The 26,007-nt window shown below is 35.7% G+C and overlaps 1 protein-coding gene across 9 annotated transcripts; it reads left to right on the forward strand.

Annotated features, from left to right (window-relative positions):
- Window positions 1-1,721: 1,721 nt before the first annotated feature.
- On the forward strand, window positions 1,722-25,578 carry PNISR (PNN interacting serine and arginine rich protein). Of its 9 annotated transcripts, none has more exons than XM_027601183.1 (13): window positions 1,728-1,833; window positions 10,431-10,510; window positions 12,166-12,284; window positions 13,727-13,915; window positions 15,275-15,498; window positions 16,992-17,163; window positions 18,373-18,563; window positions 20,127-20,264; window positions 20,691-20,790; window positions 21,526-21,579; window positions 22,650-22,820; window positions 23,908-24,994; window positions 25,236-25,578. In XM_027601183.1, exons 3-13 carry the CDS (start codon window positions 12,197-12,199, stop codon window positions 25,264-25,266), a joined length of 2,445 nt encoding a protein of 814 aa, XP_027456984.1. In that variant the 5' UTR covers window positions 1,728-1,833; window positions 10,431-10,510; window positions 12,166-12,196; the 3' UTR covers window positions 25,267-25,578. The 9 variants fall into 9 exon arrangements, with proteins under 9 accessions (XP_027456989.1, XP_027456983.1, XP_027456990.1 ...); XM_027601186.1 differs by having other exon boundaries at window positions 12,170-12,284; XM_027601185.1 differs by having other exon boundaries at window positions 1,750-1,996.
- The last annotated feature ends 429 nt before the right edge of the window (window positions 25,579-26,007 follow it).

Here is a 26,007-nt window from a genome sequence, read left to right on the forward strand (position 1 = left end):
AAATCAGTCCCTGTGCAAAAAAATCTGGAAAATAAAATCACAGACCAAAATCAGAGATAACCACTGATAAATTGTGGTATGTGTGCTATTTTTTTTTTTCCACAAGTGATTTTAAAAATCTATTGGACTGTTGTGTGTCTTTTTGTGCTACGTGGAAATTAGGGAAAAGGTCTAAAAGAATGGAAATTTTGCATCCTGTAGTTAATATTCATGCACTCACATCATGGTGTTGCCAGGTGTAATTTGTAAGCGTTTCTCCCAAGATAAAATTTTATTTCAAAGGCCACTTGGATTTGAGGACCAGCACACCTTTAGGGATTGAGGACTTTCTTCTAATGCTCATCCAGGAGTATCAAGGTTTCAAGTGTTTTATTAAGGAAGACTGAATTTCATGCAAATGGCATCTATATTCTCACATCTATATTTATCTTCTTTATCCATCTAGAAGCACTTAACTTGGGGCGCCTGGGTGGCTCAGTCCTTATGCGTCTGCCTTCAGCTCAGGTCACGATCCCACGCTCCTGGGATCGAGCCCCGCATCCGGCTCCCTGCTCAGCCGGGAACCTGCCTCTCCCTCTCCCACTCCCCCTGCTTGTGTTCCCTCCCTAGCTGTGTCTCTCTGTCAAATAAATAAAATCTTTAAAAATATATATATAAATAAAAAATAAATAGAAGCACTTAACTTTATTTCTATTGTATTTTGCCTTTTTTTTTTACACAATTCCCAGTGAAATAACTTGTTTCACTCTTCAGTCACGCAAAAGTTTCATGTTACTCTCTAGAAAGCCACCTTCCAAGATTTAGTTGAGAAATAAATACCGTATCTTCGTAAAAATTTTGTTTTCCTTGTAACTTGTAGCTCCTGGCCTGGAAATAGATACTTTTGATATTTTAATGTTCATATTAAAACACCACGCAATCGAAGTATTCTATTCGAGGAATTGCACTGCATAAACCCTTTCGGGAGGCCATCTTGTAGTCGAGAGGCAGGAGTAACAGGACAGAAACTGATTTCCCCACTTTTCCGTAAGGGTCACGGGTAAAGAACGAAATATCGGGTCTAACTGGGTGACGTAGAGCTGAGCAAATATCGCCGGAAGGGGGCGCGATGTTTTGAGGTTAACAAAGAGCAATCGCCGCGGGTTCAGTTAAGGTCTCTGCAGTCGCTACCATCTAGCTTGGCCATTTCACTAACGTCCGGTCTCCCTGAGGCGTAGCCGTCAGCGACGCTCTGTAAGACCGAAGCCTGGAGTCCTCCACAAGTTCCGACGAGAGAAATGCCGCTCTGGGCGTACCGAGCAGGCCGCCGGAGTTGGTTCAGTTTGACCCTGACGCCTCTCCGTAGTCTGAAAGTAGCGCCGCGAATTCAGCCCCCCTTTTCCGAAGCGAAAACGTTCCTGGCGGGGAACATACTTCCCCTTGAAGGAGGATCACGTTACTAAAGTAAAAAAAAAAAATTGAGGGCGTTTTGTACTGAACACTTAAGCTCCTGGCTTTCTGGCTATTGTAAAGATGAAAACGGGTTCAGCATGAGTCAAAAGGTATCCTACAGGAATGTTCAGACACTTGCACGGTGTTGATTACGAAGGGCCGAGGGCTTTGCCCAAAACAAAAATGGCATCGAGACAAGTTAACTGGGTATAGTCACGTGCTCAAAGACCAGGCTAGGGGACAATATGGCTTCAGATGACAAGCGGATGTTATTATTATTCACTTCCGGGTGCAACCAATCAGGCGCCATCTTGTCTTGTTCGTGAAGAAGTAGAAGCATCGAAAGGTTTGGAGAGGTATTGCAGGAACGGTGGCGACAACGGTGTTCCGGAACCAGACTGGGTAAGTGGTGGAGAACAGTTACGCGTGGGGACTTCGCAGGCCATTACAGCCTTCTTGGTTTCTGTGGCGAAGCTAGCATAACTTAAACACGTAGGCTGCGTACGCTGCTTGGCGCGACCGCTGGAACCTCATCTCCTTAAAGCGGCGGGGTCCGCCCGACTTGGTGAGTCAGAGCTGTGCTCTCAGTGAAAAGGAAATGTTGTTATTAAAGAGAATGCTCACGACCCCTTCCTCTTAACTATGAGTTCTCTCGGGTGAGAAGGGACTAATTGTTGGGCTCCTGACCGGCCGTTAAGCACTGCGCGTGCGCAGTGGGAACCCCCTAATGGGGAGGGGGTGCTAGGGGGCCGAGGAGGCGGGGGCCGGACCTGGACCTTTTGCGCTGTGTTGTTCGACTACGCAGGCGCAGCCAAGGGCAAATGCGTCCTGTTAACTACAGTTAGGTTCCCTAGTTTGTAATTTTGTTGTGTTTTTATCCAGTGATGGACATTATGTGTTAAGGTTTACGAGGGAAAGAGTCTATCCAACATTTCAGTTATCTTGTGGTGAATATTGTTATCTGAACATCATGGGCATTCGACAGATTTTGATTGTTGATGGGTAATTCATAGAAGAGCGAAATAAACTTGTAATTTGTGACTTGAGTGCAGCTAAGCAAAAGTGAAAACAAACTTAAGCACTAAAGAGTCACTTGCAGGACTATTGTGGGGCTATAGGGATAGTAACAGTAAACTGGTTCTTTGAAGATATTCATGAGACTGTATTTTTTTAAAAAAATTATTAATAGACTTTATTTTTAAAAGCCGTTTTTGATTTACAGAAAAATTGAGCAGTTGGTACAGAGTTCCCATATAAACATCCCCGCCTTACACACACACAGTTTATTATTAGTATAGGTCAGTATGCTGTATCTGTTACAATTAATGACTAATATTGGCACATTATTATTAACTAAAGTCTGTAGTTTATTCATATAATCTGAGTTGTAACCTACTGTTTTTTTCTGTCCCAGGATTCCATTTAGGATAGATGTTAAGTTGTCATGTGTCCTTAGCTTTCTTTTGGTTATGACAGTTTTCATGCTTTCTTAGTTTTTGATGACTGTTACAGGCTGAATTGTGTCCCTCCAAAATTCATATGTTGAAGTCAGTACCTCAGAAGTAGCCATATGTGGAGATAGGGTCTTTAAAGAAGTAAAATGAAGTCATTATGGTAGGCCCTAATCCCTAATGACTGGTGTCCTTATTAGAAGAGATTAGGACACAGAGGGGAGACCATGTAAAGATGTAGAAGACAGCAATCTATAAGCCAAAGAGTGAGGCCTTCAAATGAAACCAACCCTGCTGTCCAAGTTCAATCTTGGACTTCTAGCCTCTAGAACTATGAGGAAATAAATTTCTGTTCTTTAAGCTACCCAGTGTGTGGTCCTTTGTTATGGCAGCCCTAGCAAACTTAATACAGTGACCTTGACAGTTTTGAGGATTACTGGTCAGGTATATTGTAGGGTGCCCTCCTACTGGAATTTGATGTTTTTCTTATGGTAAGACTGGCAGTAGGGGTTTTGGAGAGGAAGATTGCAGAGAAGCAGTGCCTTTTTCAGAATATCCTATCAAGGGTATATAATAGGAATGTGATTTATCACATTGATACTGACCTTGATCACCTGCTTAAAGTAGTGTTTGTCAAATTTCTCCACTGTAAAAATTACTCCCTTCTATCCACCTCCTCCTTTCCATACTGTACTCATTGGAAGGAAGTCCTTTTGCACAGTCTACATTTGAGGATTAGAGAGTTATGTTCTCCCTCCTTTAGGGTGGAGTATCTACATAATTTATTTGGAATTCCTCTGCATGGGAGATTTGTCTGTCCCTGCCAATTTACTTAATCATTTATTTATATCAGTATGGATACATGAGATATTTATGTATAATTTGTGTTATAAGCCAATGTTAACTTTATCTTGTTGCTCAGATTGTTCCAGCTCTGGACATTGGGAGCTTTTTCAGTTGTCTACAGTGAAATGCCCCCATCCTTTTAATTTTTTAATTAAAAAAAAATTTTTTTAGCACTTCTTGGCACTATAAGATGCTCCAGACTTTCTGTATATTTTTTTATCTCAGTCTGAAGAATCAGTTATTTCTCTAAGGATTCTGATTCCTTTTATTGGAGAATGGTATTAGAACCAAGATATGTGTGCTTTCTGCCACTGGGGTGTTGTTTCCTTTAGGCTCGCTTGCTCTCTGTACATGTATTTTTCAATTATCACTTTTTTGTGTGTCTATATCCAAACTGTCCAATTCTCCAATGTTTTTTGAGTGCCTCTTCTGATCTACAAGCTGCAAAGTATTTAAATATATACTAAAATGTATGTCCCATCAAGTAGCAAAAGTTGTTTTTTTTTTTCTTTTTTACTACATTTCACATGATTATAAGGTTAGCCTTTACTGGGGCCATTTCCACCTAACCTGAATTGAACAAATTAATTCCTTTTGACTTTGAGGTCAGTCAGCTGGTATGTAGGGTTGAAATGGCAGGGGAGAAGAAGTTTGTTGCATTTTGTGGTTTTTTAAACTGTGTATGTGATGTGACAAACATTTCACCATATGGATCAAAGCATAGATGTGTTTCTGTATCTCTGATTTTGCAGTTGATGCTTAAGTGCTTTATTTATTTATTTTTAGAGAGAGGGAGAGTGCGTGCACATGCGCGCATGCCCCCCCCCCCCCCCCCACACACACACAAGGAGAGGAGGGGCAGAGGAAGAGGGAGAGAATCTTAGGTAGGCTTTAAAGAAGTAAAGGTAGGCTCCAGTGTGGACCCTGATGCAGGGCTCCATCTCACAACCCTGTGATCATGACCTAAGCTGAGATCAAGAGTTGATGTTTAACCGACTGAGCCACCCAGGTGCCCCTTTTTTTTTGATGCTAAATGCTTTAAAACAAAACACTACATTTTCATCCTCGTTCATCTTTCTCAGTCTATGAGAGGACTTTTGCAAATATTAATGATTGTCATTTAAACAAGTAATTTTAAGAACCCCCAGAGCAGGGCGCCTGGGTGGCTCAGTTGGTTAAGCAACTGCCTTTGGCTCAGGTGTTGGAGTTCCAGGATCGAGTCCGCATTGGGCTCCTCTCCCTCTGACCCTCCCCTCTCTCTTGCTCGCTCTCTCTCTCATTCTGTCTCTCAAATAAATAAAATCTTAAAAAAAGAACCCCAGAGCAATATTTTAATACAGAGTCATCTCAGAAATGGTAAGATAAATGATGATCATTTCTCATTGTGTTAGTTTCTTAGGGATACTATAACAAATTACCACAAACTGAGTGGTAATAAACAAACAGAAATTTATTCTTTCACAGTTCTCTGGGCTAGAAGTCTGAAATAAAGGTTTCTGCAGGGCCATGCTTGCTCCACTCCCAACTCCCCACCCCTGTTTTAGAGGAAGATCATTCCTTGCCCCGTTGTCTCCTCCTAGCGTCTGGTGGGTCCCGGCAGTCCTTGGTTTTCCCTGGCTGTAGACACATCACTCCAGTCTCTGCTTCTGTGGTCATAATGGTGTTCTCCCTGTGTATGTCTGTGTCTCTAATAAAGACACCAATCACTGGATTAGGACCTACATTAATCCAGTGTGACCTCACATCATGAATACATCTGCAGAGACCCGTTTCCAGATAAGGTCACATTCATAGTTTATGGGAGTGTGGCTAGGACTTAAACATATCTTTTTTAAGGGGACACAGTTCAAGCCATAACACTGGTCATAGTCAGAAACTAGATTTTTCCAGCCATATGTGATAACTTGGATCATCTGATGCAATCCATGGTTATTGGTCTTTCAGTTTTTCCTAAATCCCAGTTGTTTCCAAGGAAATAGCAGTTAATTTAATCCCATGAAGGGAAAGGCTTCCAGCCTGGCTGATCTATAATCAAATTTTCCAAATTTGAGAAGTTGAGCCTGAGATCTTTAAAATTAAGGCTAAAGGAAGGACAAATAAATTGGAGTTGATTTTTGATGTTATAAAATCAGAATAGCAGTAATAAGTGTTACTTTCTTCATTGAATATTGGTGTACTTACTTGTTAATAAATTTTAGTGAAGAGTAAAGTATTTCACTTCTTAATATGGGCAAAGCACCATGGAGAATTCAAATAATTTTAAGACTCTGCGCTAAAGAAGATCTTGCTTGGAGAAAGAAAAAAAATGAAAATTCATTGTAAGTCTCTATAACTGTATACTGCATCATCTTTAACTTATTATGGAAATTTTCAAACAGTGCAAAAGTAGAGTGTAGTGAACCCTAGTGTACTTATCACTCACAGTTATCAGTATTTTCCAAGTCATTATTAAACCAATGTTTAAATGTCAGTTTTAAGGCTACAAGGCTGTTAGGATATAGGGCTGTTATTTCATTGAAAAATACTGAAATTACAAGATAATTTTTTTTATTATTGCCGTATGTGCCTTCATATTCCTGTTTTCCAGATTTTGCAGTTGTTATGTTTATTAGTGAGTAAAGAGGATTATATGGTGAAGATGAAGAAAGTGTGGGGTTTCTAAATCCTTGCTATCAAATCACTTATAATCAGTCATGTTCTTTAATCAAGAAATAATTGATGAAATCCTTAAGCATTGTGCTAAATGCTGAAACATATAAAAGTTTATATTAAATATTTGAGTATACTAAGTCTTTTCTTAAAATCTGTCCCTTTACAAAATTCAGTATAACTCTATATTTTATTCTCATGACCAGAGATACCCTTTTTGGACTAGATTATAGAAATTTATTCCAAATCCTTCATAAGAAAATGAGACAGAGGTCAGCTAATTTGTCCAAAGTCTCATGGTTATATTACTTGTGTGATGTTTATTGCCTGTATCAGTGTGCTGATCAGCTTCCTTTGATTCTTTAAAGACCTATAGACTTATTTTTAAAAATACACACTTGGGACACCTGGGTGGCTCAGTCAATTAAGCATCTGCCTTTGGCTCAGGTTATAATCCCATGGTCCTGGGATTGAGTCCCACATTGGGCTCCTTGCTCACTGGGGATCCTGCTTCTCCCTTTGCCTGCCTCTCCGCCTGCTTGTGTGCTCTCTCTCTGACAAATAAAAATCTTAAAAAAAAAATAAAAATACACACTCATGGGGCATCTGGGTGGTTCAATTAAGCATCCAACTCTTGGTTTTGGCTGGGTCATTGTCTCAGGCATATGGGATTGAGCCCCACATCAGGCTCTGCCCTCAACACAGTCTGCTTGTCCCGCTCCCTCTGTTCCTCTCCTGCTTGCTCTCACTCGCTCTCTCAAAAAGATCTTTTAAAAAAATAAAAATACTCATGGTAAAATCATTCAAAGAATACAAAGATATAAAATAATTAACATTTCCTGATCTCTGTTTTCACTTCCTAGAGCTTACCAGTTTTTAAACTTTTTTTGTAATTTTAGGAATTTTCTATACTAAATTGCATTCTTTTTTTTTTTAAGATTTATTTATTGGGGGGGCAGGGAGGGGCAGATGGAGAGAGAATCTTAAGTAGACTGCACTGAACATGGAGCCTCACATGGGTCTTGATCCCAGAACCCTGAGATCATAACCTGAACAGAAACCAAAAGTCAGAAGTGACTGCGCCATCAAGGCGCCCCTAAATTGCATTCTTTTTTTTTTTTTTTAAGATTTTATTTATTAGAGAACAATCAGGGGGAGCAGTAGAGGGAGAGGGAGGCTCTCCGATGAGCAGGGAGCCTGACGCTGGGCAGATGCTTAACTGACTGAGCCACCCAAGCACCCCTAAATTGCATTTTTTTAAAAGGTTTTATTTATTTCACACAGAGAGCACAAGCAGGGGGAGAGGCAGAGGAAGAGGGAGAAGCAGGCTCCCCGCTGAGCAGGGAGCCCAGTGAGGGGCTGGATCCCAGGGTCCTGGGACCATGGCCTGAGCCAAAAGCAGATGCCCAACTGACTGAGCCACCCAGGTGCCCCTAAATTGCATTCTTAATAAGAAAAAACCTCAAGTGGGAAAGTGGGGTCATTATTCATAATGTATCACACATTTTTTTTTTTTAAGATTTTATTTATTTGCTGAGACACAGGAAGAGAGGGAACACAAGGGGGGGAGTGGGAGAGAGAGAAGCAGACTTCCCGCCAAGCAGGGAGCCTGATGCAGGGCTTGATCCCAGGACCCTGGGATCATGATCTGAGCTGAAGGCAGATGCTTAATGACTGAACCACCCAGGCACCCCAGTTTTTTTCACTTCTTAAGGCAGTTTATTTATCAGTATATGTCAGCATATAAAAGTCCATCTAACTCATTGTAATGGCCGAATAACAATTGACTGTATGGTTCACTTTTATCTCGGCCTTAAAAGTGATCTTAAAAGCAGATGTTCCCAGTTATAAACATGCTGTAGGTTTTTGGGTAACATGGTGAGTATACTGAGTATACTCCTCTATGGTTCAAGTTCTTTAAGTGGAATTGCTAGGTCAGAGGGATGTGCATTTACAATTTTGCTAAAATACGGTAACGCTAAATTGTCTCTACAAAAGACTATTGGGTATTTTACCTACTCCCTCATTCAGCACTCATCCTCTGTAGCCAAGTCAGGTTTCTCAACTGCAGACTTAATTGAAGCATTTTATTAAATACCTCCTAACTTCTTTGACTTTTACTGTCACCTGCTTTGCTATGTTTTTATTCCATTCTGCTTCTCACAATTTCAGATCTCTTCTCGTATTTTTCTCAGCCTAAGTGTATTAAACACTGTAAATGAATAGTAGCTTCCATAAAAACTTGGGGTAAGAAGCCTTGGAAAACATAGTAAAAGTAGAAGTGACTGGTTTCAACAAACAAAAATGGCTACAAGTAATACAAATCAATCTGTTGAAAATATGCAAGTAAAAACTTGTTGAGCATAGGAAAACTTGAAGTTTCTTCTTTTTTTTTTTAATAATAAAAGCTTCAATTTATGATCTTGTGAAAGGTAGGGACAGGAAGATATTTTTCCAAAGATAAAATGAAATCTGATTAAGTCTCAAATTGCTTTTAAAGAAGAAAAAAGAGTTGAGTAAAAATGGCTTGGCTTGATTACCAACCCCATGCTCCCCCCCCCCTCCGCCAGCCCATTTGTAAACTTGAGGAGTGCTATCAAAAATGATACTAAGAAAGTCTTTGTGGTGATATTAAGCACTACTTTTTGAAGGCTCTTTTGCTGAGTTTTCATGTGTTTCTCATTTAATCCTCACAAGAACTCTAAGTAGACACTATGTCCTCTGTTTTACAGATGAGAAAATGGAAAATTAGAGAGTGGTTAATTTGCCCGTGTTAATATAGCTAGTGAATGGTTTAGGTAGGCATTATGAACCAGAGCTTGTGCTCTGAAGTCCAGGTTACCGGTGATGGTCAGAAACTAAAAAGGAGAACTGAAAAAGTTGTTCATGACAACCATTAAAAATGAGTAAGTGAAAGTAACTTTGGAGTGGTTTTTTTAGAGAAATAAATCTGTATTGGAAATTATGGTAGGTAGTAAGTACACATAATTTTCTTTCTTTTTTTTTTTTTTTAAAGATTTTATTTATTTATTTGACACAGAGACACAGTGAGAGAGGGAACACAAGCAGGGGTAGTGGGAGAGGGAGAAGCAGGCTTCCTGCGGAGCAGGGAGCCCGATGCGGGGCTCAATCCCAGGACCCTGGGATCATGACCTGAGCCGAAGGCAGACGCTTAACGACTGAGCCACCCAGGTGCCCCAGTACACCTCATTGTCATCATTAACCTGGTTTTACTGAATGCACATCTCTTTGCAATTCTAGGAGGCACTGTATAGAGCTAGTTATAATGTCTACATTGTATGAGTTTATAACCTATGACAGAAAAATCCATACATTGAGTTCTGATATACCGTTAGAGCTTTGGAAAACACAGCAAACCATGCTTACACCAGCTTTTTGGTTCTCATAAATACAACAGTTTCCTTATCGATAACCTTTAAAAGTAAATAGAAGGAGCCAGAGACAGTTCATTTTCTCAGTTGGTATTTAGTGACTGCTGTGTGCAAGAAGCTGGAAGATAAAAAGAGTACATTTGTCTTTCTGTCAACTTTTAAAAAGCTGTTGATCTAATGGGAATAAAATGCAAACGTTCGAGGGACGTTTTGTTTTCACCTTGCTGGTGTTAATTTTTAAAATTAGAATTTTATAGAAAAATCTAAATTAAAGCATTTAATTACTTCTTTGTGCCATTTAAGTTAATACCAGGTGGATGAGATCGTCTTTTTCCAAATGTTTGTTGTTCATTTTTTCTCAGCATGTATGACAGTACCTAAATTGTTTGACATTATTTTGTATTAATGAGTTGTTCCAGTAGATAAAAAGATATTTTGAGAGGAAAAAAATGTTGTTTTGCTTTCTCATTTGTGATGTACCAATTTCCCTTAACTTTATAATGGTAAATAGTTTCTCAATGTAAAGTTAATGGAAGAAAAAGCTCCAGATTAATTTGGAGATGATCACACTTTGATGTTGCATCTCTAGAATTTATTTTTATTCTAGTAACTCTTCATAATCTAAGAGTAAACATATACTATTTTTCTTTCCCCCCCTCAGGGCATAAGTAATCTTGCTGCTATGCTTCCAAGCTGTAGTCTGAATCAACCTAAATTTTAAACAGAAGGTGAACCTCTGAGGTCAGTCAAAATAGCAGTTGGTATCTCTTCTGGGTGTTCCTCTTTTGTTAATTGTTACCTTTTAATTAAAGTTGTGAAGGGTTCTAGTAAGTCATTTAGCTTTTAAAGCGTTTAAAGGCATAATTGAAAAAGAGGAGAGGGGAAAAAGGAGAGAAGAAAGAAAATCTGTAGAGAGATTAGAAGAAGCAGCATATGTAGCTTGGAACTGATACCCAGTCCAGTCATTGGTCTTATGTGTGGTGTTGCTTAGTTTCTATTTTGCCATATTCCAATGATGCCATTATAATAGACTGTATTAGTGTAACTAGAAGTCAAGTGCACTTGACTGTAAGAAAGTCAAGGTAACAAAGGAATGCATCTTTCCTAATTTAGTGTTCTTCAGTTGAAAGGTCAGGATCTGCCATTGATAGAACTCTGTAACATTCTGTGAATGCAAAGACTAGAGCTGCAAACTCTTAAGACTGAATTTAACAGCCAGTTGTCCTATTTGAGTGGGTATTTCTTACTTCCTTATTAATCTGGCTTTTTTATTTTTTGTGATCCTGCAATGCTGAGGCTTGCTTTTGTCTTGTTTTTAGAATAGAGGAAAGGGTCAGTCTAAAAAGATTCATTTAGTAAAAATTTATTTAATGCCTGCTCTATGCTAAGCCTTAGGGTACAAAAATGAAAAAACATACCCTACTTACCCTGTGTGTCATTGGTTCTTGAACAGGGTTGTATATCAGTGTTGGATAAAGTACAAATATGCTAGACTTGTAGGAATTTTAAACTTTTTATTATGAAAGTTTTCTAAGTAATTTAGGGAAAAGTAGACTAGTGTGATGAAACCCCTCCTCCACACCTGTCACCTAGATTGAGTAGTTACTAACGTATATTCTCTCTCCCTTTGTTTTCCATGCTATTTACGTGTTAAGAAACTTGGTCTTGTAGACTGTGTCACCTTCTGGATTTGTCTGATTGTTTCTTTTGATACAGTTTATGTCATTCTTTTGTTTGTTGTAATTTCTTTATCCTTATCCTGGAAGTGAGATCCAAAAGCTCAAATGGATTCAGTTAGACATTTTTGGTGAAAATATTCATAGTGATTCTGGGGACATACTATATCCAGGAGGAAACTCCTGATAGTCTTGTAGGGGTGATATTTCAGCAACCTTTGAATTTGATTTCCTATCAACTTTTAAGATTTCCTGAATCAATTGTTTCATTAGGTTTGGTAATATATGATTTTCTAATTCTATTCTACTTCTGCATTTGTTAGCTGTAATTATTTATAAGGATGAGTTTTCCTTCCTCAGCTGGAGCTGTTGTTTGGTAGGGAGTCTTTGTTGGGGAGAGACTAAATCACTTTTTTCCTTATAATCTTTAAGATAACTATATTTCCAGAGATCTGTATTGGAAAAAAATAGATATTTTTCCCCATCTTTTTGAGCTAAATTGATTAGAGCTATGCTTGCTCTCAAGCTCTGACACCACCATTAACATGAAATTTTATACTCTTGCCAATCTAAAAATTCCAGTTGCCTCTGGCAGCCTATTGACCAGAATTTTAGAGTTCTGATCACATAACTGTATCATCCTATAATAATTTTTGATATGTGAGCTTTTAAAATTAAAGAACTCTCATTCTCATTTTTTAACTGTTCATTTTGTTAAAGGTAGAAAATCAAATATATTTTAAAAGGCAGGATGTGGGATCAAGGAGGACAGCCTTGGCAGCAATGGCCCTTGAACCAGCAACAGTGGATGCAGTCATTCCAGCACCAGCAGGATCCAAGTAAGGAAACAAATTGAATTTGGAAGTTGGGGAAGGGGAGATAGAGATGAGTGGGAGATAGGCAATGGGATTAAGGGAAATGGAATTGGGATTGATTTATTGGAGCATTTTATGAACAAAATTTTATCTTTTCTCATAAATAATACAGCTATAGGATACATATTAGGGAATGGATTTCTCTTTGGAGGACTTCCCCAAAGAGTAGAAAGCTTTATGAATATTTTACATTTTCAAAACTGATTTAGTTCTTATTTTCCTAAAGAAAGAGAAAAATCTTCCTTAAATGTGTTGCTTAAGTAAAACATACTTCTGTTGTTAATTCCAAATCTTACAATTCTATGTAGCTCATGGTCAACTGATGGTATGCTATATATATCATTTAAAAATGTCTTTGTATTATGGAATATTTCAAGCATGTATGGAGGTAGAAAAGAATATAGGGAGCCTCCATTTATTATTTAGCTTTAATAGTTATAAACTCATGGCCAATTTTGTTTCATTGATATGACCCTTTCCACTGCCCTGCTTTTATTGGGTTAATCTGATTGTTTCTTTTTTTAATACATAGATAGCATTCTCTTATAGGACTATACTGTAATTTAATAAATCACTTTTGGATGATTGGGTGTAGCTTTTTACTTTTTGAAATAATTACCATAATTTTGTATACATGTCATTCCATTGTTACTTGTCCAGTTATTTGCTGAGGAAAAAAAATCCAGAACTAGGTGTGTTACATCACTGTTGCACATTTGAAAAGTTTTAGATACACATTGCTTAAGTTCAGCTCCACCTGGGTTATGCCAGTTTATGTTTCCACCAAAATGTATGAGAATACCTGTTTAATCTTCATGAGATGTGAAAAAACATCTTATTTCACTTTGTTTCCTTTATTTATAATATTAGATCTTAAAATGTTATGTATAGATATTGGAGAAGGAAAGAGGACCTTTAAGATAGCAAGGCAATACATTTTGAGTAAAGAATGACTAAGGAGATGTATTTTGACTAGAGAAGGGAGCCATAGTAAAGAAGGGTGATGGTGAGGAGGAACAGGGGTAGATAACTGTATTTCTCCTGTCTTAAGAGCCAGTGTAGGCCTGGGTAGGACCTGTTTGAAGAAGTGAGTTTGATCGTTTGTTTTTACAGTAGTTAAAAAAAAGAAAAGACTTTTAAAAGACTAACTAAACTAAGGTACAAGGGATAAATTTCTTATTAGTTAATATTAGAAACTCAGTTAAGAGTGTTTACTTTGTAGAGTTGTTAAATTATTTTGTAGCCTGGATATGGGTTATTTTCTAAGCATCCTTTCAGCCATAACATTCTGTAATATTTAAAATCTCTAGTAAGGAATAACTGAGATGGTTGTTTTACATAGAGGCACTATTCCTTTTAGCTCTTAAATTCTGAATGCTAAATTCTGCTATGTTAAATTGTGTTAGGCCAGATTGACTGGGCTGCATTGGCTCAAGCTTGGATTGCCCAAAGAGAAGCTTCAGGGCAGCAAAGTATGGTAGAACAACCGCCAGGAATGATGCCAAATGGACAAGATATGTCTACAATGGAATCTGGTCCAAACAATCATGGGAATTTTCAAGGGGATTCAAACTTTAACAGAATGTGGCAACCAGGTTTGTTGTTTCATGTTATCCAGATTTTAGGACTATTTTTAAAATAAAATGTGGATTAAATTAAACTGTTTAATTTGCTTAGTTTTATGACTTCTTGAAATTAATGCTCCTTAAAGAATAGGCAGTTTCATTAATTTTGTGGTTAAAGTTATTCTGTACTCAATCTGCTAGCATTGTGGCACTCAGTTTGATTCTTTTCTTGGTTCTTCATTCCTAGGCTGACAGGGGCTGGGAACACTGGAAACCTCACTTGGCATCTAGGGAAGAGAGCATTCTATGTCTCTCTGTTGCAACCTCTGGCCTTTTCAGAAGCAGCACTGGCAGAGCAAAACATGTCTAGTCTCTAATTAAAGAAATACTGTGTCACTATGTGACAAATTAGTCTGTCAAATATACTCTGCCCCTACCATCCACCCATCTTTTTCTTCCCTTTTTTTTCAGATAGTGAAGATCTTCCATAAGTTTTTATCTGTTTTACTTTTTTGTTTGTTTGCTTTTTTACTTCACAGTATGATTTAGATTTCTTGATGCTAGTTCAGTTTTCCATGTCTTGTGTTATTATTTTTAATAGTCACTTCAAAACATTTATAGAGGAATCTTACATTTGAGTATGCTGATGGTGAAGTTTTAATCTCCCTTTCCCTGTTGATACTTATTATTGTTTCTCAATGTAAGAGTGGAAAATTCAGGAGGTAATCCTCTAACATCACTTTTAAAAGAATAATGAATATTCTAATCTTTGATACGCTGAGGTAGTTTATATCTAGTTTTCTTGAAGCTACACCAAATTTCCCCAAGTTTGAAAATGTTTTGGTTCCCAAGTTCAAATTCATAAATGACTCACCCTGGCATTCCCACTCCCCAACTTTATTCTACTGACTTTCTTTGTGACCTGGGCAAGTGATTTACCTCTGTGTGCCTCAGTTTCCCTTCCTTAAATTGGCAAAAATAATACCTGATTTCTCCCTACCTCACAGGGATGTTGTGAGGATAAATGTGTTCATGGAAGAAAAATATTATATATAAAATCTCAAGGTGTTATTTTTTATGGTGTTGTTATTGAACAGAAATAGAAAAAAATCAAAAAATTGCTTTGGATTTTGTTACATTTATTAAAAAAAATAATTTCAGGCATTTCTATATGTTTAGGATATGAATTAAAGTGGAGTTAGCTCTTTTGAATTATTTATTAGTTTAATTAATTGCTTATTTTTAAGATATACAAGAGGAATTTGACCAAGAAGTCATAAATTTTTAAATCTGTTTCTTTGCTGAAAAATCTTTCTTGAGATCTTAAAAATTTGTGTTGATTTTGTTATAACCCCCTGTTGAATGTTTTTATGCCTAAATCCTAAATAGAATGGGGAATGCATCAGCAGCCCCCACACCCCCCTCCAGATCAGCCATGGATGCCACCAACACCAGGCCCAATGGACATTGTTCCTCCTTCCGAAGACAGCAACAGTCAGGACAGTGGGGAATTTGCCCCTGACAACAGGCATATATTTAACCAGAACAATCACAACTTTGGTGGACCACCCGATAATTTTGCAGTGGGGCCAGTGAACCAGTTTGACTATCAGGTGAAAGATATTTTGTTGCTTTAATATTGTAGATGTGCACGTAATCCATTCTTTGGAAGTGTCTCATCAAGAGTACCTAAGATCTGTGTTTCACTTTTCAGTCTTGTACAGATAAGGGTATATTATGTCTTAGAAAAGTTATCAATTTTTGGGTATTAAAATCATTAGATTCTTATTTTCTGGTTTTTGATTTGCTTAGGAGAATGATATAAAGGATTGTTAGGGAAAAGTTTGGAAAAAATGAAAAATGTGTAAGTGCAATAGCTATATGATGTTTTGTTTTCTAATAATTTCAAAATGGTATATTTAAATGTTGAATAAAGTTTAGAAAATGCACAGTAGTTGAATACATTATTTGTCAATAATAGATTATGGATAAGACATGAATAAAATACATGAAGAACAGAGTATCTTCCTAAATGCAGTTCCTTCTGCTATGTAGAATTACGACTTCTAGTGCTGTCTTTTTTTTTTCCATTCTGACATGACATGTTAATGGAATTGTACATAATTTCCTTTGTAGCATCTAATTCATTCCTAGGGACATAGAACTCTATGGGGAATAGTAACATTATGTGGGACTTTATTTTCTCTAACTACTCTGCCAAGGGTCCACCTTTAAACTGCAGTGCTAGGTATCATTTTGAAATAACTGATTGCATTGTTTACCTTATAAACTGAGCGATCATAATTCAAAATTTTGAAAAAACTCATACATTATTTCACTAATTAGATTAATAATGGACATAAATGTAACCAGTATTCACCTTGAGAGTAAGCTTTATTCATACATATTCAGATAAGTGTGGTATACTCATACTTGGTATACAGATACGACAGTTTTTGTTTGGTTTGGTTTTGAAGAAATGTAGTGGCAGGGAGCTTCTCTTTACACCCTATTATCTTGATGGATGCCTATGCTAACAAGCCAGAGAGCTCTGTTGGTAGTGGGCTTAGAAAAGCCTCTGAAAATAGCAAAATTGCAAAAAATATTTAATGATTCAATAACTTTTATTTTGTTTAAAATAGATATTTCTTGCAAGATTATAGAAACAAGTTCCCCTAAGAAATAACTTAGAATTGATTTAAAAAATTTTTTCTTGTATTTTCTAGTTACAGAAAAATTGACACTTAATTTCTTGGTAGTGGAAGGACTAGTTTATAAATGGATTCAGAATGAAAAAGGTCATATATATATATATATATATATATATATATATATATATATATACTTTCCTATACTTCTTGGAAATAGTGTACTAGCTGAATTTTAGATGGCTCTTTGCATTTACATAGGCAGAAAATCTTTATCTTTCTTAAGAATAGTAAGCCTAGGTTCTTGGGGCTACAGAGATATCGGTGGATATTAGAACCATGGAATTCTTGGATTTGCTGCACACATGGATTTCTACTGTCCCAGTTCATAACACACGTGTGTCCCAGAGAGTATTTTGTATTAATGTGAAGAAAAATAAACTGCAATACTCTTTCAGCATGGGGCTGCTTTTGGTCCACCGCAAGGTGGATTTCATCCTCCTTATTGGCAACCAGGACCTCCAGGACCTCCAGCACCTCCCCAGAATCGAAGAGAAAGGCCATCATCATTCAGGGATCGGCAGAGATCACCTATTGCACTTCCTGTGAAGCAGGAGCCTCCACAAATTGGTAGCTATTTAAGTTTAGTGAACCACAATTGGCATGATTTCTTGATCATGTAAAAAGAATGTCTTGTTTTCTTAAATTGTTCTCACGCTTCTGATATGTTAGGAATTGATAGTTTAAAACCCTATCATTTTATAGTCATAACCCTTTAAATCTGTTTATTGAACAGAAATAGAAAAAAATCAACAAAAAATTTCTTTTGTTATTATATAACATATTAAGTTACAAAAAGGATACTGGTATAAAATATAAAAAGTTCTGAATAATTTTCTTTAAAAGATACTGTTACTTTACACTCCAGATTTTGTGATGAATTGTAAATTTGTCATGGCCATAGCATCTTGGTATTTTTTCAATGTTGACAATTTGATATATTAGGACAGTTTATGAACAGTTCCCCCTTTTAAAACCTCTTAGTTGTTCTCTGTCTCTGGTCTCTTTCCACTCTCCATTCATCTGATACACTAGTGTCAGATTCATTTTCCTTTTATTATTTCAAATTTCCAGAAATATTTTGGCAGAAGATTTAAATTTTTAACATAACTAACTTAGGCCTAGTGACAAGTTACAAACTTACACTACTTTATATCTAGAAATCCAAATCGATCACTTAATAGACCAGAATGTTCAAGTCTTAACTTTTTATTACAAAGTAGACATTTTAAGAAGATTCTAACTTTTTTAACTTATGGAACCATACTTGTTCAGATGAATTCTCAATGTGAAAATAGACTTGTGCTTTGGTTTGACTCTGTTCTGTTTTTGTATTTTAAGAAGCAGTGTAGTGTAAGAGTTTGGCTTGGAATTAGCCCACATCACTGCTACTGTCTCTTTAATTTTGAGCATGTCACTTAATCTTTACGAGCCTCAGTTTTCTTATTTGTAAAAGAGATTGAGTATTAGAGTATTAGTGATTTTTTTTTTTTTTTTAAATCGAGATGATGGTTTAATGTGCTTTCATAGTGCCTGGCTTATTATAAGCACTAACACAGTATTCACTGCTGTCATTAAAAATGATCTTAAAGAGAAGCATAATGGTTAATGGGTTGCTTTATCACTGTCTTACTAGAGAATAATAGTTATAAGTACTCAAGTGGCACCAGCATTCTTTTATTTAATTTACATAAAAAGTTTATAGAAATTCAAGAATAAGGAACTCATGCATTTGTGATTTTTACTTAACTTAGAAATACTTCTTTTCATGTGAAACAGATGCAGTAAAACGCAGGACTCTTCCAGCTTGGATTCGAGAAGGTCTTGAAAAAATGGAACGGGAAAAGCAGAAGAAGTTGGAGAAAGAAAGAATGGAGCAACAACGTTCACAATTGTCCAAAAAAGAAAAGAAGGCCACAGAAGATGCTGAAGGAGGAGATGGCCCTCGTTTACCTCAGAGAAGTAAATTTGTAAGTGTTAGAATCACTTAACATGAAAGTCCATGTGATTTATATGTGAAAATTATTGAAATAAATAATTTAGCCTATAGAAAAGTATTAGTATAATATTCTTGAGATTACTTTTAGTAAGTATTTTGAGGATTATGTTTTTATGTAGTTATTGAGGGTAGAGTAAGGAGAAAAGAGGCAGTAAGTTTATAAAACATTTCTTTCCAGAGAGAAATTATTCTCTGGGATGCTAGATAGGTCTTACCTTGAGAAACGAATCTATTTTCTTGTTGCAGTACAAATGATTCCCTAGTGGCGGATTATTAGACAAAACTAAGTTAAAATGGCAAAAGAGAAGTAAATCTGCCTTTTTTGAACATTGAAATGTGTGTTTATACCAGAGGATGTAATAAATTTCATAGTTTTTGACAGCACTAAAAGTAACAAAGTTAAATCTTTATTAAAGTTTCATTTAGATGGCATTGAGTGGGTTAGGATTTTTTTTATTTAGCAGGAATGTGCTCTCAGATGACATGATAGCCACAGCACTGGCAAGTATGCAACTCTGGAAATAGGTTGGCCTCCTAAGGCCATTTTGTGCTTCAGAAATAAATCTAAGGGAGACAGCAGGGTAACTAGATTTAAGCAGACATTGGTTTAGCTTAAATTTCACAAATGCCGTAAGTTACTTTTATCTTTTGACAAAAGAACCATGCCAAAGATGTGTTTTTGTTGAAGACAAAGAAGAACCAAAGGACTGCCACTATTAAAGTTCTTTTTTTTTTTGTAATTTTTAACTCTTTAGGTGAAATAGTGGATTTCCAGATTTAATAGGTTTAAGTGTCAAAAAATTGTTTGGAGATTATCTTCCCTCTCCTTCCAAATGCCTTTGGCCTTCTGTTCCATATAGTCTTCCCCTGATTCAAATAGTCTTTCCAAACTAGTATTTCAATGATCACCTTGTCTTTTACTTAGTAGGACTGAAAGCCTACAGTCAGAAACAGACAAACTGCTGGCATTTCATCCATCTGAAGTACATCTCATTTCTTATCTGTGCATTTCATAGCAAAAAAGAAGCAAATTTCACTGAGTTTCAGGGCCAGCTAAGATCTGCAAACTGACTTCAGATTTTTAATTTTAAGTCGTATGATTTTAGGTAAATACCTTATAGTTTTAAAAAGTTACACTGAATTATATAAATGTGGGCCACTTATCCAAAGTTTTACAAGCCACTCATTTCAGGACCATCATATATAATGGATATTAATTCAGTCAGTCTTAGCATGACATATTTCTGGTTATTTATAAAGTAAAGTCAAAATTGACTAAGGAAAAAAATTTGAGAAGTAATTAAAATAATTGATTCTCATAAGCTATCTTGTAATCTTATATATCCTTTCAGGTAACACTTTATACTACTAAATGAAGTGTGTAGTACAAAAGTGTAATTTAGAGAGAAATTTCATTTTTATATATCTGTTTCATAGTCTTTTTAATTTTGTTATTTTAAAATAGAGTGTGTAAAATAATGATTTTACATTATAAGCCTGAATTTGGGCTACCCATACTATTACTTGTGTTTAGGATAGTGATGAGGAAGATGAAGACACTGAAAATGTTGAGGCTGCTAGTAGTGGAAAGGTCACCAGAAGTCCATCTCCAGTTCCTCAAGAAGAGCAAAGCGAACCAGAGATGACTGAAGAAGAGAAAGAGTATCAAATGGTAGAATGTTAAATTTCTTACCACATATGTACAGGATTTTAAAAAATTTTTTATTTTTATTTATTTTTAGAGAGGGAAAGGGGTGTTGAGGGGGAGAGAGAATCTTAAGCAGGGTTCATCCATGCCCAGCATGAAGCCTGACATGGGGCCTGATCTCACAACCCTGAGATCATGACCTGAGCTGAAATCAAGAGTCAGACACTTAACCAACTGAGCCACCCAGGCACCCCAGTTTTGGTATTTTAGAATAATTTTCAAGATACTCAGTTTCTTGGAATGGTTGATATCTCTTCTTTAAAAATGTTTTATAAAATGGCTTTGCCCATTAAATTTTTTGAGAATATCAAACTGTATTAGTAACTATAATAATTAAATTAGAAATAATATACATAAATATATATAAACACATAAAATATCCTTTCATAGATGTTGCTGACAAAAATGCTTCTGACCGAAATTCTACTAGATGTCACAGATGAAGAAATTTATTATGTAGCCAAAGATGCACACCGGAAAGCAACGAAAGGTATATTGTGGGTGTTCTTGGTTTTGTTTTTCTGGGAGTATTTTGGTTTTGGTGGCTATTTTGGACTTTTTTTGGTTGTCCTTGCTGAATTCTAGCAGATATTTGAATATTTTCTTCTTGCATGTTTTAACTCTCCAGGAAAGGTTAGGTTTGTAGACACCATATTAAAACTATACAAATATTATTCTTTTACCCAACTTGCCTGAGCACAAATTAGCAGTTATGCTGTTGTTCTGTAAAATGTATAGTGGAAAAATTCTTGATGTTCAATTTATTTCACCTGATTTTGTTTTTTTATAGATACCATGGTATTGGTATATAACTTCTAATACAGTTTAGTTTCACTAATGAATTGAATTATGAAGCTTCAGTTTTCACAGTTTACCACTTGTAGTTCTTACAGAAGCAAGAAATTCACCCATCCTCCCCATTTTTAGTAACACTTACAAAATATATTGAAAGCAAAATTAAATTATGGACCATACCTCAAAAATAAAATACTTGATGTACTGTTCAACATTTTCATCATTATAAACCAATTTCAGCTCACTTCAGAATTATAATTTCAAGGCCAGACATGATACTGGTTTAAAGTGAATGTTATGTTTTTAATGTTTCTTCTCTCCCCAAAAAGCAGCAATAGTAGTAGATTTAACAATACCATAGACTCTCATGACTATGAAATCGTGGCTATTTGTGTTAACATGTTGTTCCTGTTGTTGATGTGATACAAAGCTCCTGCAAAACAGCTGGCACAGTCCAGTGCACTGGCTTCCCTTACTGGACTCGGTAAGTGTTTTCCTTATTTGTGAGAGGGCCTTAAAGGGAAACTCACACTTACCTTGTCTCTCTACATGTTCTGTTTTGAAACTGTACTATTCCTACTCAGTTTATAAAACCTAGGTCTTAGGGTTATATCAGTCTCTAAAAGGTTTGCCTATTTTTTTGACTAAAGCATTCACAGAGGGATTATTATAAATCATTATAAATGTGACTAATTCATAGTTTATTGGGGCAAGTTGTAATAGTTCATAATTTAGCTGTGATAATATTTAAGCTCACTTTCAAAACTATTGCATACATGCTTTAGGGAGGAACCTATCCACTAATGCTTTTAAGCACCTTTATTTAGATTGTGTTACAGTTAAGTCGAGTTTTAACACAGAGGAAAAGAGTTTATCTTATAGTATCATAGTATAATAGTAGTGATGTGTTCATAATTTGCTCTTTGCATGGTATATTCTCAGGTATATAAAAGCTTGAACGTGCCTTTTCCACATCATATCAAATTAATCTTTGTGGGGACCAATAGAAATGGGTAGAACCAAATGCCCATGTGATTTTGTGATGATTACTATTTAGGTCACTTCAGGGTGGGGAGTAGTTTTAGCACCATACCATTTCTGATCAGTGAGAATTACAGTATTCTAATTTTTCTAGGGAAAAAATACTTTGCATTCTACCTGGGATTTCTGAGCTTTGAACAATGAAAGAATTAATTTTAGAAATACTTTTAGGATCATTGGTAGTTGAATTGACTGTGCTTTAGTGAGGCTTTGTTATTGCCCTGTTAAATGGTTTTATTGGTTAGGGTGAACAGTAAAACAAAATCATTATCACGGTTCCTTTGTGGTGAGAAATATATGAAATACTCCAGAAAGAATGAGATTCTTTTAATTTCCAGGAGGGATTTATGAACGCCTTAAGAATTGAAATTTATACTCCTCCCCACCCCGAATAAGTATATTCTTCCAAGAAAAGGCAATTAAAAAATAAATTAGCTTTCTTCTCGGACCTTAAAAATTTTTTAGTGTATAGAATAACTTTTCCATATGATAGACTGGGCTTTATGCACACAGGTGGACTGGGTGGTTATGGATCAGGAGACAGTGAAGATGAGAGGAGTGACAGAGGCTCTGAGTCATCTGACACTGATGATGAGGAATTACGGCACCGAATCCGGCAAAAACAGGAAGCTTTTTGGAGAAAAGAAAAAGAACAGCAGCTGTTACATGATAAACAGATGGAAGGTATAACTTTTAGACTCCCTTAATTTTTGTCTAGTTTTGATTGTGTTTCTTTTTATTTTTTTAACCAACCTAACAATATCAAGGATAGAATTAAGGTTAGAATATAGATAATATGTGATGTAACTGAGACTAAGAGTTCTGGCTTATTTGTAGTTTTTATCAAAATTAGTTGTAGTATTCAAAATGTGTAGTTTACAAAGGTAAACTTTGACATTAATTTCATTAGCTGTAAATTAAGATACAGTGTATTTTTATTTCTTTCTAAAGTTCTCAAAATGAAAAAAGGCTTTTGAAATGGCAGAAATATATTTGTAAAACTATTGAAAAGTAATTTGTTGCTAGGATATTTAATGTGTAGCTAGTATATTTAAGGAAATAAAAAGAGGACTTAATAGAAGCTTTTTTATGCAAAATACTGTATATGACTGTAGTTCTTTAATGATATTAGGAATATTAGGAATACTGACTGAAAGAGTATTTTGAAGTTTTTGGAAAAATCATACTTGGACAGTTGGGAAGGTAATTATTAAGAATTAGCATAATTAAGAATATTTAAGAATTAATTATTAAGAGTTAGCAGTTGAAAATTCCCTATAAATTACTTACTTACCTTTAAGTTGCCTTATGGGGCAAAAGGGAAATCTTTTCAGATTGCTTCAAATGTACCTTTACACTCTGGTACTCTGTTGCTGTATTGTCTAGGAGCATGGCTAACTACATGTAGCTATTGAGCATTTGAAATGTAGCTAACCCTAAATTGAAATATGCTGTAAGTATGTATAAAATACATAATAGATTTGAAAGATTTTATGAGGCAGAATATCTTAGTATTCTTTTAAATTTATTACATGTTGAAATGATAATATTTTTGATATATTGGGCTAACAAACTATTGAAATTAAGTTCATCTCTTTTTTTAAGGTAGTCACTAGACAATTTTGAATTGCTTCTATGGCTTGTATCCTGTTTCTGTTGAAGAATGCTGTTTTACTGTCACACCATCTAATAGCTTGAAATTTGGTAGTTTGGGAGTTTTTTTCTTTATACATTTGACTTTTAATAGTATTTTTGTCTTTTTCTGTTTCAGAAGAAAAGCAACAAACAGAAAGGGTTACAAAAGAGATGAATGAATTTATCCATAAAGAGCAAAATAGTTTATCACTACTAGAAGCAAGAGAAGCAGACGGTGATGTGGTTAATGAAAAGAAAAGAACTCCAAATGAAACTACGTCAGTTTTAGAACCAAAAAAAGAGCATAAAGAAAAAGAGAAACAAGGAAGGAGTAGATCAGGAAGTTCTAGTAGTGGTAGTTCCAGTAGCAACAGCAGAACTAGTAGTACTAGTAGTACTGTCTCTAGCTCTTCATACAGTTCTAGCTCAGGTAGTAGTCGTAGTTCTTCTCGATCTTCTTCTCCTAAAAGGAAAAAAAGACATAGTAGGAGTAGATCTCCAACAATTAAAGCTAGACGGAGTAGAAGTAGAAGTTACTCTCGCAGAATTAAAATAGAGAGCAATAGGGCTAGAGTAAAGATTAGAGATAGGAGGAGATCTAATAGAAATAGCATTGAAAGAGAAAGACGAAGAAATCGGAGTCCTTCTCGAGAGAGACGTAGAAGTAGAAGTCGCTCAAGAGATAGGCGAACCAATCGGTCCAGTCGCAGTAGGAGTCGAGATAGGCGTAAAATTGATGATCAACGTGGAAATCTTAGTGGGAGCAGTCATAAGCATAAAGGTGAGGCTAAAGAACAAGAGAGAAAAAAGGAGAGGAGCCGAAGTATAGATAAAGATAGGAAAAAGAAAGACAAAGAAAGGGAACGTGAACAGGATAAAAGAAAAGAGAAACAAAAAAGGGAAGAAAAAGATTTTAAGTTCAGTAGTCAGGATGATAGGTTAAAAAGGAAACGAGAAAGTGAAAGAACATTCTCTAGGAGTGGTTCTATATCTGTTAAAATTATCAGACATGATTCTAGACAGGATAGTAAGAAAAGTACTACCAAAGATAGCAAAAAACATTCAGGCTCTGATTCTAGTGGAAGGAGCAGTTCTGAATCTCCAGGAAGTAGCAAAGAAAAGAAGGCTAAGAAGCCTAAACATAGTCGATCGCGATCCATGGAGAAATCTCAAAGGTCTGGTAAGAAGGCAAGCCGCAAACACAAGTCTAAGTCCCGATCAAGGTAGTATACTTTTTAAAGTATTTTGTCTGATTTTTAAAAAAAATTTGACTGAATTTATTCAAAGTTGAAAGTGTCCTTTCTCTCTCTCTCTTTAATAAACTCAGTTTGGTACTTGATAAATGATCATAGTCTTAAATAATTTTAGAAATCCTATATAATAATATTTATTTAAAAATTGCAGATTCTTTAGTGTAAAATACATTTTTATTTTTAAATTTGTCTTTTCCCTTTTTTTTTTCAGATCAACAACCCCTCCCCGTCGTAAACGCTGAGGAATGATGTGGCAAGAATGCCATGATGTTTAAAAAAATTCCATGAGTTTTAAGGGCTTGTCTCATTATAGAGGCACATTGTGGCTGTGTAGGTGAAACCAGAATCTTTTTTTTTTTTAATCTGTAAATAGGTGTACTTTTTCCAAATGCTGCTCCAAGTTACTTAATAGGATTTCTTTGTATTACATTTTTTTCAAAAAATAGTGCTTAATAAGACTATAAACATGCCATTCTCTTTCAGCTGTAATGTTCTTAAAATTATTCTTGAATGTACTGTGATGTCAATAAAGCTCTTCAGTTCATTTTTGTTAACCTCTTGCACCTTAATTTTATGATTTTAATCTAAGGAACGTACTTTTATAAAAAGGCAGCTGGAATTTTGTATAACAGGTTTTAAAGGTACTTCCTCTCATCTTCCCCAAAGAAAATGGTTTTAACTTAATAGTTTGTCAAAGTTTGTAAATTGTACCCATGGATTTTTGTCAAATTCCAACTTTAAGGGTGTGGAAAAGAGCCAAAAATAGACCTTTACTTTTCATTTGGAAACATTTGACAGCTTTCTAAACTTTTCTTCCTATTTTGAGGATTTTCAAGTAATATATTCTCTGTATATAAAGTATGGTTTACTTCTGTACAATGAAATTGCTGGAATCAATCAAGCCAGTGCACCATTAGAGTCATTTATAAGGAGTAATTGTGTTTGACACTAATAGTCAAGTCTGGAACTATATTCTGCAGTTA

This window comes from Zalophus californianus, chromosome 7 (assembly GCF_009762305.2).
Source record: "Zalophus californianus isolate mZalCal1 chromosome 7, mZalCal1.pri.v2, whole genome shotgun sequence".
Lineage (NCBI taxonomy): Eukaryota > Metazoa > Chordata > Mammalia > Carnivora > Otariidae > Zalophus > Zalophus californianus.

Excerpts from the sequence above, each read along its gene's own strand:
- PNISR (XM_027601182.1), top strand. The coding sequence starts at position 12,197 with ATGTGGGATCAAGGAGGACAGCCTTGGCAGCAATGGCCCTTGAACCAG. Across the intron at positions 18,564-20,126 it reads TACCTCAGAGAAGTAAATTT|GATAGTGATGAGGAAGATGA; the intron begins GTAAGTGTTAGA and ends ACTTGTGTTTAG. Across the intron at positions 22,821-23,907 it reads ACATGATAAACAGATGGAAG|AAGAAAAGCAACAAACAGAA; the intron begins GTATAACTTTTA and ends TTTCTGTTTCAG.